We start from the raw sequence: 13,850 nt of genomic DNA on the forward strand, positions 1-13,850 counted from the left end.
CTAGCCACTCCGCGGCATGTAGGATCTTCCCGGACCGGGGCATGAACCCATGTCCCCTGCATCGGCAGCTGGACTCTCAACCAGTGCGCCACCAGGGAAGCCCTGTGATATTTCTAACAAGAATTAAGCTGACTTATATCAATGCAAGATGAGTATTCCAGGCAAGCCTAGAGTAAAAGGTGGTGGTGGTGGGCTACTTACAGTATTAAACCACTTGCCCGACTCAGAAAGTAATTGGAGACATAGCACTTTGCATATTAGTTACTAATAATATTCTTACCTTTTAAAACAAATAGGGTCTTTCATCTCTCTGTATCAGGGCAGTGTTTTTTTAGCCTAATCATAGTTATTATTACATGAACTTGAGAGCAATAATAAGATATTTATTATTAAATACATTCTACAGCTTAGTTTAGTAGTCATTCATTTAGAACTTTCTACTTGCAATGTGTTGAATGTCCTGAAATGTTCCATGTCCAGTGACAACTGTTCATTTACTGCCAGTCATCTAAAGTACTTAGACTGTAGCAAGTAGAGAGGACATAAGATTTTCTGAAGAAGTCACTTCAGACAGTGGGCACTTGTAAAATTTTATTATTTGGACCCTTTTTTGTCATCTTCTAGGTTAAATAAAACATGGCTATTCCAGACCAACACCCCAGACCAATTAAATCACAACCCCTGGGGACAGGACACAGGCACTAGGCGTTTTTGGTGCCCCCAGGTGATTCACCTGCACAGAAGTTTGACACCCACTGAACTAAATCCTTTGATTGGGCCATGTGTTTCTTGTCAGGAGTCGCCATAATTACTTCTGATACTTATTGTGAAGATTAAAAGGGATAGTGAGGGCTCCCCTGGTGGCGCAGTGGTTGAGAGTCCACCTGCCGATGCAGGGGACACGGGTTCGTGTCCCGGTCCGGGAAGGTCCCACATGCCGCGGAGCCTGTGCGTCTGGAGCCTGTGCTCCGCAACGGGAGAGGCCACAACAGTGAGAGACCCGCGTACCGCAAAAAATAAAACAAAAACAAAACAAAAAAAAAACGGGGATAGTGAATGCAGCCCCTGGTACTTAGCGCTCAATCAGATGTACCCCTCTCCTCACAAACTAAACCATGGCTATTGTAATCTGTCCCTTGATTTCCCATACTTTCTACTTTTACTTCAATAACATATAGGAACTCCATAAGTTTTATGTCCTGCTGTATTTGACTTTAGGAGACTAGTGACTGGTTAGCTCCTCTGATTTCTTTTATGAGAAAGGGCTACAGTGCTATATTGCCAGCAAGGAATTGTAGTTTAGTTGGCACAGTCAGACTCTACATTTAGGACACTTAGGGAACATGTCTAGAATTTCAAGTTAATATAATAGGAACTGAGGACATCAGCACTGGACGGGAATACCAGAGTCAAGAAGTGTTCCCTTTGGTAGGGTTAATTTAGAAAGATTTCAAAAACTTTGAGCCAGACTTTGAAGGAGGTTTGGGAAAATGTATGGAGAAGGACCTCTTAGGTATAGAGAAGTTTGTAGGCAAAAGAAAGTCTTCGGCACATAGTGTGCATATGGATCTGACCACCTGTAGCAGAGACTGTGGCCAGAGGCACAGAGAAATCAAATAGAGCGATTCTGAGGGGCAGACCAAGAGTGAATGATACACAACCAGTGAAGAACCATTTCAATTACTTGTCCTGGGAAGAATGGAAGTGGCATTTGAGCCCAATATGCTGTGTACAGAATAGAAATATGGCAGTGTTCAGTGCTGAGGAGTAAGTGATGGTAGGTTAAATAATAACCTACCTAGGCTGTGGTGATGGTAAGTAGAAGAAAAATAAAAATCTCTTACTTGTTTATGCATTTATTTAACAAACATTATCTCCTCTTTACCAGGAATTGTGTTAGGTAGTGGGGTGATGTGGATGAATGCAGCACTATTCCTTACCCTCAGTTGTTCATGGTGTAGGGGGAGGCCAAGAACAATCCAATACAGTATGACTCCGCACGTATGTGCTAGTGTTTCTCAGTAATCCAGCATGTCGTTTCTTGCAGATAATGGGAACAACTCTCCTTTGCCCAAATATGCAACCTCACCAAAACCTAACAACAGTTACATGTTCAAAAGGGAACCTCCTGAGGGCTGTGAGAGGGTCAAAGTCTTTGAGGAATGCTCGTAAGTATCCCCCATCATCCCTCCCCCCAAAAAACTTTTATTATGAGAATTTTCAAATAGGCTGAAGAACAGTACAGTGACCACCCATAGATCCACCGCTAGATCCTATAGTTAACATTTTGCTTATTTTTTGCTGAACTGTTTGAAAGTAAGTTGCAGACATGACATTTAACCTCAAATGCAGTTTAATATTCATTTCCTAAAAGTAACCACGGTAAAAGTAACCACTCCTACATAACCATAATACCATTGTCATACCAAAGAAAATTACAGTTATGCTTAATATGAACTAATATCCGGTTGTTATTCACGTTTCCTCAGTTGTCCCCAACGTATCACCCGTGGTTAGTTTTGAACCTGTAAACAGTCAGCTCCACACATTGAATTTAGCATTGTATTTAGCATTGTATTTATTCAAGGTAAACCACGGATCTCAACGCAGGGTGGGTTTCCTTCTTTCAAGGATCAAATTCCCTCCAGTTTTTAACTACTTATAGTCTCTAGTTCTCTAAACAATTAAAAAAAATATTTTCCTGCCAACATGGGGAAGAGAATCCTATTACTTTGCAGAAACATGTTCCTGTGATGAAGATCACGGAAGAAGCAGAATTTTAAACGGTGTCTGGTACCCTTGGTATGCGATCTTCTGTGCTCATATATTTCTGTTGGCTAGTACTCTAGTCAGGTACTCATTGTTTTAGACTCAGAGTCTGCTCAGCAAGTATTGCAGCTTTGTGTTTTCAGTAGCTATGCCCCCTTGCTTTGGAAGTGGTGGCTACAGGGTTGCAGGTATGTATGAAACTGAGCAAATTAGCTGATGAACATTATTTGAGGAGAGGAGGATGGTACTTATATAAACCTCACCTTCCAATCTCACTATCGCTGCAAGTCTAAAAGCCATCCTCTGGCTTTTTCTCACTATGAAACCAAAACTACAATGTGGAGATTGTCCAGCCTTGTCTGAATCACATAATGTATCTTTTTCTTCCATCATGAACATCTTAGAATCATTTTGAAATATGGCATCCTTTTGTTCCTCTCTGTTCCCCCTCCGTCAGTGCTTCCTTTAATCTAAATTCTGAGTAATTTTGCCACACAACGAGCATTGTTTTTTAATCCCTTCACCTCCTCTACTAGGAGATCCCAGCTGTCAGTCTCCGATCTGCTTTTGTGACAGTAATTGAAAACTCCATTTTAGCAACTGCTTATTTTTTTCACCATGTAAGTCTAAAAACTTGACTGGTGCCAGAGTTTAAGCAGTATTTCTCCACGTGCATAGAATCCCTGCATCATAATCATCTGGGTTATTAGTTACAACTGCAGATTCCCAGGTCCCATCCCAGGCCTAATGAGTAACAATATGGACGTAGGTAGGACCTAGATTATGCACCTTTAACAAACCTCATAGGATTTTTATGCTTGACTTGAAAATGCTGGCTTAGACCTTTTCATGAGAGTTCTTAAGAAATGGAGTCATTCTTTTAAGTAAAAATCAAATGGTCCACATGGAACCTTATGGAGTTGAAATCTTTGATTGACGTATGGGTAATTCAGATGTGCCTAAGTGCAGAGAAATGGCTGATGGACTTAAAAAGCAGTTTGAATTTCTGTGTAAATGACTTTGAGTGAATATTGGTTGTGTGGGTTGGTGTCCTGTGGTATCTGCCTTAGACTGTTACATTTGGAAAATTTCTCAATAACTGAACTATATTCATACAACAAACAAATGTTATTTGTTTCTAAAGGGAAGGAAGAAAGGATGGGGTGTGTGTGTGGATGGATAGATAGATCAAAGAAACATAAGGTAAACCCTGACATATAAAATGTTTTATGGTACATCCATCTGTTATGAGAAGGTAAACCTAGTCTTTTTTAAATGCACATAGTTTATTATAAATTTTACTGATATAAAGGATGTGTAGCACATGGAAATCTATTCATTTTTAAATATCTTAATTATATTCCAAAAAGAAATTAACAGCAGTAACCCAATAGTGGATTTCTTAGAGGTAATTTTAACCTATCAATAAAACAAGTTATTCAAAGTCTAAAAAATTGGTTTCTTTTGCCCCAGTTATGTCATAATTAGAGCAAAGCTGGATGCACTAGCATTAAAGCAAGGGTAGATTATTGGTCCTAATTTTTTTTTTTTTTTTTTTTTTTTTTTTGCTGTACGCGAGCCTCTCACTGTTGTGGCCTCTCCCGTTGCAGAGCGCAGCCCCAGCGGCCATGGCTCACGGGCCCAGCCGCTCCACGGCATGTGGGATCTTCCCGGACCGGGGCACGAACCCGTGTCCCCTGCATCGGCAGGCGGATTCTCAACCACTGCGCCACCAGGGAAGCCCCTGGTCCTAATTTTTAAATTTTATCTTAATCATTCTTTAAAGTATACTTTTCTCTCCAAGTCTTAATTTTGGTTTAAAGATAATAACTCTGACCTGAACCAGGGGTTGGAGTCAGTGAGAGGTTGATCTCTGGTTTTTAGAAATGTATGTTTATTTACCTGAAAGAAAACAGGTAGTTGGATTTGGGCCTAGAAAGGGCAAGACCAGATTTTGCATTTCTTTTTTTTTTTGGATACAGCACAGACCATAGCCATGCCAGTTGCACTTAGCAAGTCCTTTTTTTTTTTATAGCTAATATGGCACCAGAGGCATAGTCTTTTATTTATTTTATTTTATTTATTTTTGGCTGCGTCGCGTCTTAGTTGTGGCATGCAGGATCTTCCATTGTGGCACAAGGGCTTGTTTCTAGTTGTGGAGTGGGGGCTCCAGAGCACGCGGGCTCAGTAGTTTGAGGCACATGGGCTTAGTTGCCCCACGGCACGTGGGATCTTAGTTCCCCGATCAGGGATTGAACCCGCGTCCCCTGCATTGGCAGGCGGATTCTTTACCACTGGACCACCAGGGAAGTCCCAGCAAGTCCTTTTTAATGAAGTCACATATGCTGTTTCCTGATTCCAATTAATGAACTCCTTGACCTTAGTTACCTTAGATTCCTAGATATTTTGGCTTCTTTTCAGTATAGAGATTTTTTTAAAAATATGACATAACCCCTTCTTTTCTTCCTTTCTTTCCATCCCTCCCATTATAAGTAATTTGGAATCACCATTTCTTAGCTACTAATTTATTCCTGAATTTAAAAAGAAAATACATACGCCTTTAAAAAAATACCAAAGAATTCCTCACATCAGTATGAAAATACCTATAATAATTATCCATCCTGACCATCTGTTTCTCAGAAAGTCAGCTAGCAAGCCGTTATGTTTATTTTGAGATACAATCCTTTCGGAATAACTTCTTAAGGAAAAAGTAACATATTTAAACTAGTTCTGAGCGTTTCTGTGTACACGTGTGTGTATTGGTTTTTTGATATGTATGGTTCTTAAATTGAAGAAAACTTTGAAGTAGTATTAGTACCTGCAGTTTCTAGTAGCATAAGTATAATACTGGTCATACACCCCAGGGGTGGGTAACGAGTTTCTTGGGGAATCTGCTCCTCGAAGTTAAATGGAGTGAAAAATGATTCCTTTTGGTGGGTTGGGGTCATGACTGGAGGAGAGGTGATGCTTTTTTTTTTTTTTTTTTTTTTTTTTACTGTTAGTGTTCTGTTTCTTGATCTGGGTGCCAGTTAGACAAGTTGTTATTGTTTACGTTATTTTGTGTGAGATCTGTCATAAGTCTGTTTTCGTAAAAGCAGAAAGGAAGTTAAACTGATTTTAGATTCTGTCATTAAAAAATGTCCAAGTCAGAAGTTTGTATCTCAGAAATGTGTGGTTTCATCTTCAAGATCCATTAGCAGCCATGTGTCTTAAGTGATTTTTAAGACAATTTTATCTTTTTAATAAGATAACCTCAAACAATAAATAAATTAAAAATCTAGGCCTCATTTGGAGGAGGGTATAAAAATTGATTAGCCCTTTTTTTCCTAATATAAGAATGAAAGCTATCTTTAATAATTCTTCAGAAGAAAATACAAGCATTATTTAATTATAGAAACATAATCTCGGACTTCCCTGGTGGCGCAGTGGTTAAGAATCCCCCTGCCAGTGCAGGGGACACGGGTTCAAGCCCTGGTCCAGGAAGATCCCATGTGCCGCGGAGCAGCTAAGCCTGTGCACCACAACTACTGAGCTGGCGCTCTAGAGCCCATGAGCCACAACTACTGAGCCCATGTGCCACAACTACTGAAGCCCGCGCACCTAGAGCCTGTGCTCTGCAACAGAAGCCACCGCAGTGAGAAGCCCGTGCTCAGCAACAGACCCAACACAGCCAAAAATAAATAAATGAATAAATAAATTTATTTAAAAGAAAAACATGGGGCTTCCCTGGTGGCAGAGTGGTTGGGAGTCCGCCTGCTGATTCAGGGGACACGGGTTCGTGCCCTGGTCCGGGAAGATCCCACATGCCGCGGAGCGGCTGGGCCTGTGAGCCATGGCCGCTGAGCCTGCGAGTCCGGAGCCTGTGCTCCGCAACGGGAGAGGCCACAACAGTGAGGGGCCTGCGTACCGCAAAAAAAAAAAAAAAAAAAAGAAACATAATCTCAACTTCCTATCTTCTTTAAGGAATTGAAATCCATGCTGTCAGTAAAAACAGGGGTGTGTGTGCTCTTCTTACCATAATATATCCAAATACACATGTGGCCCTAGATGTACTCAAGTGTTAAGTTTCCATTGTATCCAAGAAAGAACAATACACAAGAAAAGCAAATTTAAACAATGTAATTTTTTTCTTTTTAAATTATTATACTTGCCAAAGCTATCCATGGGTAGTATTCCCTATTAATCAATAAAATATACCCACCCAAACCAAAATATGCCCACCCAAAAATGTTGTACTTGGAACTTTTTTTTTTTTTGCACCTACTCCCCAGGTCTGTTGTTTATTCATTCTTTCAAACCCAGTTCAGATGTTACTTCCTCTAGAAGCTACCTTCCTACCAAACTCCCCCTCTTTCTCTGTGCCACAGGTTATCCACTCCCTTGTTCTACCCCTAAACCTTTTACAAACCATTTTTATCACATCTGTCAGTCCCGCTAGCGGGGGTTCTCAAGCTTTTTTGTGCTATGGACACCTCTGGCAGTCCAGTAAAGCTTATGGATCCTTTGAAGTAATTCGTAGCTTCTCTGAATAATGTTTTAAAAACAAATTAAAGATTAGAAAGGAGACTAATGATATTGAAATACAGTCTGTCTCCAGTACCTCCCTCTTCCCAAGAACTACATGTTTATCTCCTTGTAGTTCATTTCGTCTTTGGGTCTCCAGAATCTAGTGCAGACTTGGCACATTTGGATTTTTTTTTTTTTTCATTTCATTAGGAGAGATGAGAACCATACTTTGTCATATCGTATTACCTTTTCCCACCTGAATCTTGATTTATTTAGGTTCTTCCACTTGAATTTCTTTTTAATTTTGTGTCACTTCCATGTTACGTTAACAGTTTAATTTTTTATATTTTCAGGGAATACCGTTAACACTCGTATCCTTTTGCAACTCTTTGGGTTAATTTGCAGGAGCAACTAGGGACAGGGAAGGATTTGGCTTCAATAAAAACTTTCAGAACAGAGGACTGTCATTAGTTTTATTTTGATTTTACATTTGTGTTACGTTATTCAGAAAACCATCATGGCTATTAACTTAGAGAATTGTTTCAAAGAGATTTTTAAGTGCACTTGGAGAACTCATGCCCACCGAAGTTTAGTCACGCAGCGGTGGAACTCAGTAAAAGATAGACAATATATGTCATTAATTTCCTTGCCTTTTCCCTTCAAAATAGTGCAGACTTTGGAAAAATCATAGTGGAACATATTTTTGTCTTTAAACAGCTAGAATATCTTTTGCTTTAGGAAATTCTTTATTCAAATTGGCTATCTTAGATCTTCACTTAGATGTCTGAGCATCCTATGTGGTGCCCGGGGCTCGCCAGGGAACTGAAAGCAGCAACAAAATCTGGTGTCCTTCCAGCATTCTGAGATAAATAATTTGAATCATGTGTCCTTGGTCAATAGCATTTGAAGCTTTGGACATAGCTTGAGTTTTGTTTTCCTTTTTTGTGTCTGTAAGTTATTACTTTTTTAAAAAAAAAAAAAAAGAAAAGAACTTCTGATGTTCTGTGACTTAAAAGTATTGGGTTGTTTATTCTATGTCTAGGCCAAAACAACTTCACGAAATCCCGGCCTTTTACTGCCCTGACAAAAACAAGGTGAATTTCATTCCTAAAAGCGGCTCTGCTTTCTGCCTCGTCAGCATCCTTAAACCACTCCTCCCCACACCAGATCTTACCCTCAAGGGCTCTGGCCACAGTCTGACAGTCACCACTGGCATGACAACCACTCTTCTGCAGCCTATTGCTGTGGCCTCCCTGTCTACAAACACAGAGCAAGAGCGAGTCTCTCGAGGAACGAGTACAGTCCCGCCACCAGCCTCTCTCCTCCCACCACCAGAACCCATTGAGGAAGCTGAAGGATAGGCCCCAGTGCTGTGAGGCCACTGTTCTGGTCAACTGAGAATCTCCTCGATCCCTTGGCAGCGATGGCATCGTGCACTCCCAGTTGGCTGTGTCGTGCTCCAGCATTTCCACGCTGACGTGTCACAGTGCGGCTTCTGGAAGAAAGCAGCCCCTCTGATGGCTCTGCTCACTCCTGAAGGCCAGCCCTCAGTGCTTAGCCTGCTTTTTCTTAAAGCACCGGTTGAAAGAAGAAAAAGGTTTCATTCTTTCCTTTTGGAGGGCTGATATCACATTGTTTTTTGCTTTCAAATTAGACTTCTTTGGAAAAAACAAATAAAAAACTGATCCCTGCAAACATGATTCTTGAAGGGAGACGTGAATGATGCTGCAAGAACCATCTTTTATATGAAAATGACTATTTTATAATACCAATGTTACGTTTTCTGAAAACATAGCAAACAGGATGTTCAGACGATTCTTTGGCCTCTGTTTCTTGTTTCCCTTTCTAGGTGTGTGCTTTTCTCAGCTGTTTTCAGCTTTGGGACCAAAGGGATTGTTGACATTTTCCTAGCAATCTTAATCTCATGACTGTGTTCTTCTCCCAAACAAGAATTGATAGGTAAATGCATTGAACAAGTATATATAAAAGAGATAAAAAAGCAATATTAGTACATTATGTGATTTATGTTTTTTGATGTCAGATGTTTGTGCTTTGGGTGAAATACTTGTAAAACTGCTCTTTTCCTCACTACTCCTGTACACATTTCACCATGTGGTCAGAAAAATTATAATCTGGAGACAAGTGCTTTAATATGTTCTCACCCATCATTGGAACTTGGTTTAAAAGTCAGTGAGCCAAAAGGAAACTAACTACCCAGTGTCGACTGCTAGCTAGGAGTAAGGAGCCCCTTGGGTTTTCTGCTCAATATTTATCACATGATCTCCTTTCTTTCCCACAGGTGTCGTTCTACCTTTAACCGTCACTGTATCATAGCCCCACGAGATCCTAAAATGGCTGTGCATGGATTTCCTCCTTTGCTTTTGTGATGTTGTTGTCTTGTGGATTTGGTCAGGGTTAGTAGTTTGCCAGGAGTGTAATCCGTTGAATAGCAATCCTTAGTCACAATCTTGCGACTGACGTTTCCTTTATGGTGGTTGGCACTGAGCTATGTTGCCTATAGGTTTTGCTAGTTTTCCCTCCAGCATTCTACACGGTGGGGAAAACAGGCAAGGAGAGCTTTGGAGCATAAAGAACAGGAACCTTTGAAGAATCCACATGGTTTTGGATTTAGGCTCATCCTAATACAGTCACTGCCAGTATCACATGACAGCAGTATTTCATGTCTGGGTATGTGGTAGTGAAATTGAGGAGCAGCTCTTTTTGAAAAGTTATAGCAAACTGTTGATAGAAAGCATCCTTCTAAGATCTTCACAAGCTACCTTATGATGCAATAATTTAATGTTCCTATACATATTATAGGGAGAAAACAAATACTTGTAAAAGGGATATAGTTTAGAAGGTTAATATGTCAGTATGTCCAGATATATCCCATCAAAGAAAAGCTAGTGGTAGCAATAAATCTTCTGAAAGGACTTCTTATACTCATGTACCTTTAAAACATCGAAGTAATTAAAAATTTTGCCCTGTTAAGTTGAAAACAGAGATGTAGTTAGGCAAATTAGATAAACTCAAACGTTTGAATAAGTCTGTCAGGTTTCAGTTGGTGGCATTGATGAATTTTGGTGCCCTTTCTGTCCAAAACTAATTTTCCTGAAATTAGTACATTGTGGCTTCTAAATCAGGAAAAGCTAAGTTATTCAAAGTCTAAATGTTCTGGTCAGTAGGTCCTTTGAGAGCCTTGACTCTTTGCCTCTATGTACCATTTCACCACTGAGAACTGCTCTGTCAGAAGTACAAAAGAAAGGTAAAGCTGAAATCGGGTGAGTTGGTATCGATGGTAGGAAGTTAAAAAATAAGGTTTCAGAAAAATCCAAAATCAGTTTTTGGATTACCTGAATTCTGTTAATTCTGTGTTCTTTTCCTTGCCTTACACTTACTTCCCTCTCCATCTGTACATGTCACAAGGGTGTTTCACAACTAGAATGCCACTTTGTAAACAGTTTTCCTTCTTACTCTGTTGTGCATGTTTATCTAACTCACATCTTTCTGTAGAGTTTCATATATCCTTAAACTAAAGTAATTTACAATCAGAATGGGAGAACAAGTTTAAGATAGTATTATTTACGGTCTTAGAGGTGGAACTTTTAATGTCTGGTTGTAAGGAGAATGTGAATTTGCAGGTAAATGAATTATATGGCAACTAAACATAGTCCTCATGTTTGGGAGAAATAGAGCCTGAGATTTGAGGAGGGGGGGAAGGTACAAGGTATAAAAAACTCTTAACTGCCAGTGCCAAAGGGCTAATTTTTAAGTATCTGAGCTTTATGCAGTCTTGCAAAAATATTGGTCATAGTCTACTTGGCTTTTATGTAACCTTGGTTCACAGGTGGTTGACTTTTTTAAAAAAATGGGTCTACTCTCAATAGAATGCATAACATTGTTTTCTAAAATTACATTCCATAACTATCTTGTTATTCTGTAGAAAACTGTACAGAAGGTAAATAAATTAGAATAGCTTCAATGGGAATATAATTTAAATTTTTAAAAACTTTAAATAAATTTACTTCCATTGTGGTAAAAGAAAGAAATAGGTGGCTTGTATATTTCAGCAAAAGAAAGCTATTCTCTGGTTATAAACTTTGTCAGTGTTAAGTTATTTTTACTCTTAAATGGTTTTTTCCTTGCGGTGATAACATGAATTTACGGTTTCTGATCATTACTAAGTCTATATGACTTGTCATGGCTTTTGTGAGCAGTTATGTTTTAAAAATACCTGTTTTGCTTCTTTGATTAATATGGTGAGCATGGATGCCAAAATTATTTTTTAACTAGAGTCTTCATTTTGTTTTAAATATTTCTTATATTTGTGACAAGCCAAATCAGAGTTTTAGAAGGTGCTATTGTTAACTGTGGAATAACTGGCAACAAGGAAGCCTTTTTCTTTCTTTCTTTCTTTCTTTTTAATGGTTGGCTTTTACTGGAAGAAGGTATTTAAAAAATAGCAGAATTTATAGCTTTCTGTATGTCCAAGATTAAGAGTGGGTTGTCAGAGTTTTCTTTTGTTAAAGGAAATAAAAGAAAAATTGCCACTACTGAATTTACTATTCTAAAGATTCATTCCTTAATGCTTAGAATTTCAGTGTCTCAAGACCAGACCAGTGGACGTGCTGAATTTGCATTAAGAAAGCTAAAACACTTAACTTCGCACTTTAAGGTTTATGTTTTACTCTGCCTAAATTAATGATAAGCAGAGCAGCCCTGAACAATATTTTGTCTATACAGTCCTGTTGAAGAATATAATTTATGTTTTTTAAAAGTCTTTATTTTTCATCTCTGTTGAAGCTGTGTAAATCTTTTTAAAATGCAATTTTTGAAGTTTCGTTTTTCTAACAAAATTCTCCCAAAAAACAGCATTTCCAATGGTGATAAATATTGTTACTGTGTACTTATGTATTCCCTATACCTGAACACTTGTTGCTGCCTCACAAGAAAATAGAAGTTTTATGTTAAAAATAAAGTCTGTTCTTCTTGAATCTTTTTCTGTGTACTTTTATGAATGTTGCCTCAAATTCAAATTTCTTTCTTTTCAGACATTTCTAGCTTGAAATAACTTTAGTATGTTCTTTTTCACAGATAGAAAAATGAATTTGTGTTTGTGTTAGGTAGCAGGATATAAAATATTGTCAGTTGTTACTTCCTTGCTACCTCCTTAACTTGCTCTTGAACTGAAAGCACCTGATCTTTGTGTTAAGTGCTAAGCAAATGTTAAAATATAAGCAAGCATGCTGAAAGACGTACCTGTTTATAGGTAATTCAGCACTTTACAGGTTGTTAGAGAGTTAGCTGGGGGCAGTCACTTAATTTCATTCTAAAGTACAGATAGAGGAGTGTTTTGGTAATTCATTCTTTCTGCTTCCTTTGTGTTGGTGGTTTATAAATGCAAGACAGTTGTTTAGGCTGAAGGGTTTAATCTGTATGAAGCCTGCATGCAGTATAATCATTTAGAAAGCAGGGTCATCTTTTAAGTGAAATAAAAGTGTCACCATAGCTGCCTGTCATAAAAAGTGGTCACCAAATTACTTTGCAAGAAATTCTAAAATTATTTCTGGGGGTAAATGTTAACCAGAATTTGGAGATTATATCTATAACATTATAATTAAACACAGCAGCAAACGTGAAGAGAATCTCTCAAATTGGCGTAACATTTTCTCCCATTCTTTTTACTCTCAGTCTTTTCCTTCCACCTTTAAAGAGGTTGAGAGGAGCAAAGTTAGATCTCAAGTTGGGTGTTCCCATCTTCCCCCATTTATTTGATTTTTTTTTTTTTTTGCTTTGGTTCATTAGTATTAAATATACGCCCTCCCCCCCAAAAGTTTTTAGGTCTATAATGATCCTTTCCTTAAAAGATCATTATAGACCTTTCAGTTGCTTTCCTTAAAAGCAACTGAAAGTTGCTTTTCAGTGGTTGGATGTGAAATAGTATCCTCTTCCTAGGAGTTCCCTGCCAATGTATATCAATATCATTTTTTTCCCTTGCTAAGATTATGTTTGCTTTTTAAATATTTTAAACCTCTATTAGAACATGGTATGATAATACAGATAGCCTTTGTGTCTCTTTGGTTCAGTGTTTCTCAAACTGTTTGGGTCTTGAAATGAATTAAGTGGGTCCAGCCAACATTTTTTTTTTAATGAAGCAGAACAGGAAACAAAAGTATATTGAAGACATCAGGGAAATAGTATTTGTATGTAAAGCTTTTGCTAGCCATAGGGATATATTTGTACTAGGTTGTGAAGTAAAATATATTTCTTACTGTGAGTTGTAATCAAAATGATTTGAAAAATACTGTTGTAGATACAACTTCTGTATATGTGTTTTGGAGTTGGTCTGGTATCTTAACACAGATACTGGACTCTTTAAATACATTGTTTCTACTTCTCTTTACTAAGCATCTCCAAATTGCTGGGCTTATTTTTAAAAATTCTTGTCTTTTCAGCAGTTTGCATCTTCCTCAAACTGAGAATTTATTGCCATATACTCTTTGATTTTATACAGTAGCATGGATGAGTCATGCTTAATCATTGTGTTTTAGAGAAGACTGTCATGGAGCTCTGAT

General features: G+C 38.4%; 1 protein-coding gene across 4 annotated transcripts in view; it reads left to right on the forward strand.

The window, feature by feature from the left end:
* Nucleotides 1-13,850, forward strand: part of FAM117B (family with sequence similarity 117 member B) — a 93,733-nt gene that overhangs the window by 77,621 nt on the left and 2,262 nt on the right. For 3 of the 4 annotated variants that reach the window (XR_007478468.1, XM_049712354.1, XM_049712355.1), the window contains exon 7: nt 2,048-2,168. Coding sequence is in view for 3 of the 4 variants with exons in the window: in XM_049712354.1 (XP_049568311.1) it covers nt 2,048-2,168 (121 nt within the window). In the remaining variant the exon portion in view is untranslated. Of the gene's footprint in view, nt 1-2,047; nt 2,169-8,317; nt 12,270-13,850 lie in introns of those variants that run through there. The other variant, XM_049712353.1, reaches the window with a different exon arrangement.

Source organism: Orcinus orca, chromosome 7 (genome assembly GCF_937001465.1).
Source record: "Orcinus orca chromosome 7, mOrcOrc1.1, whole genome shotgun sequence".
Lineage (NCBI taxonomy): Eukaryota > Metazoa > Chordata > Mammalia > Artiodactyla > Delphinidae > Orcinus > Orcinus orca.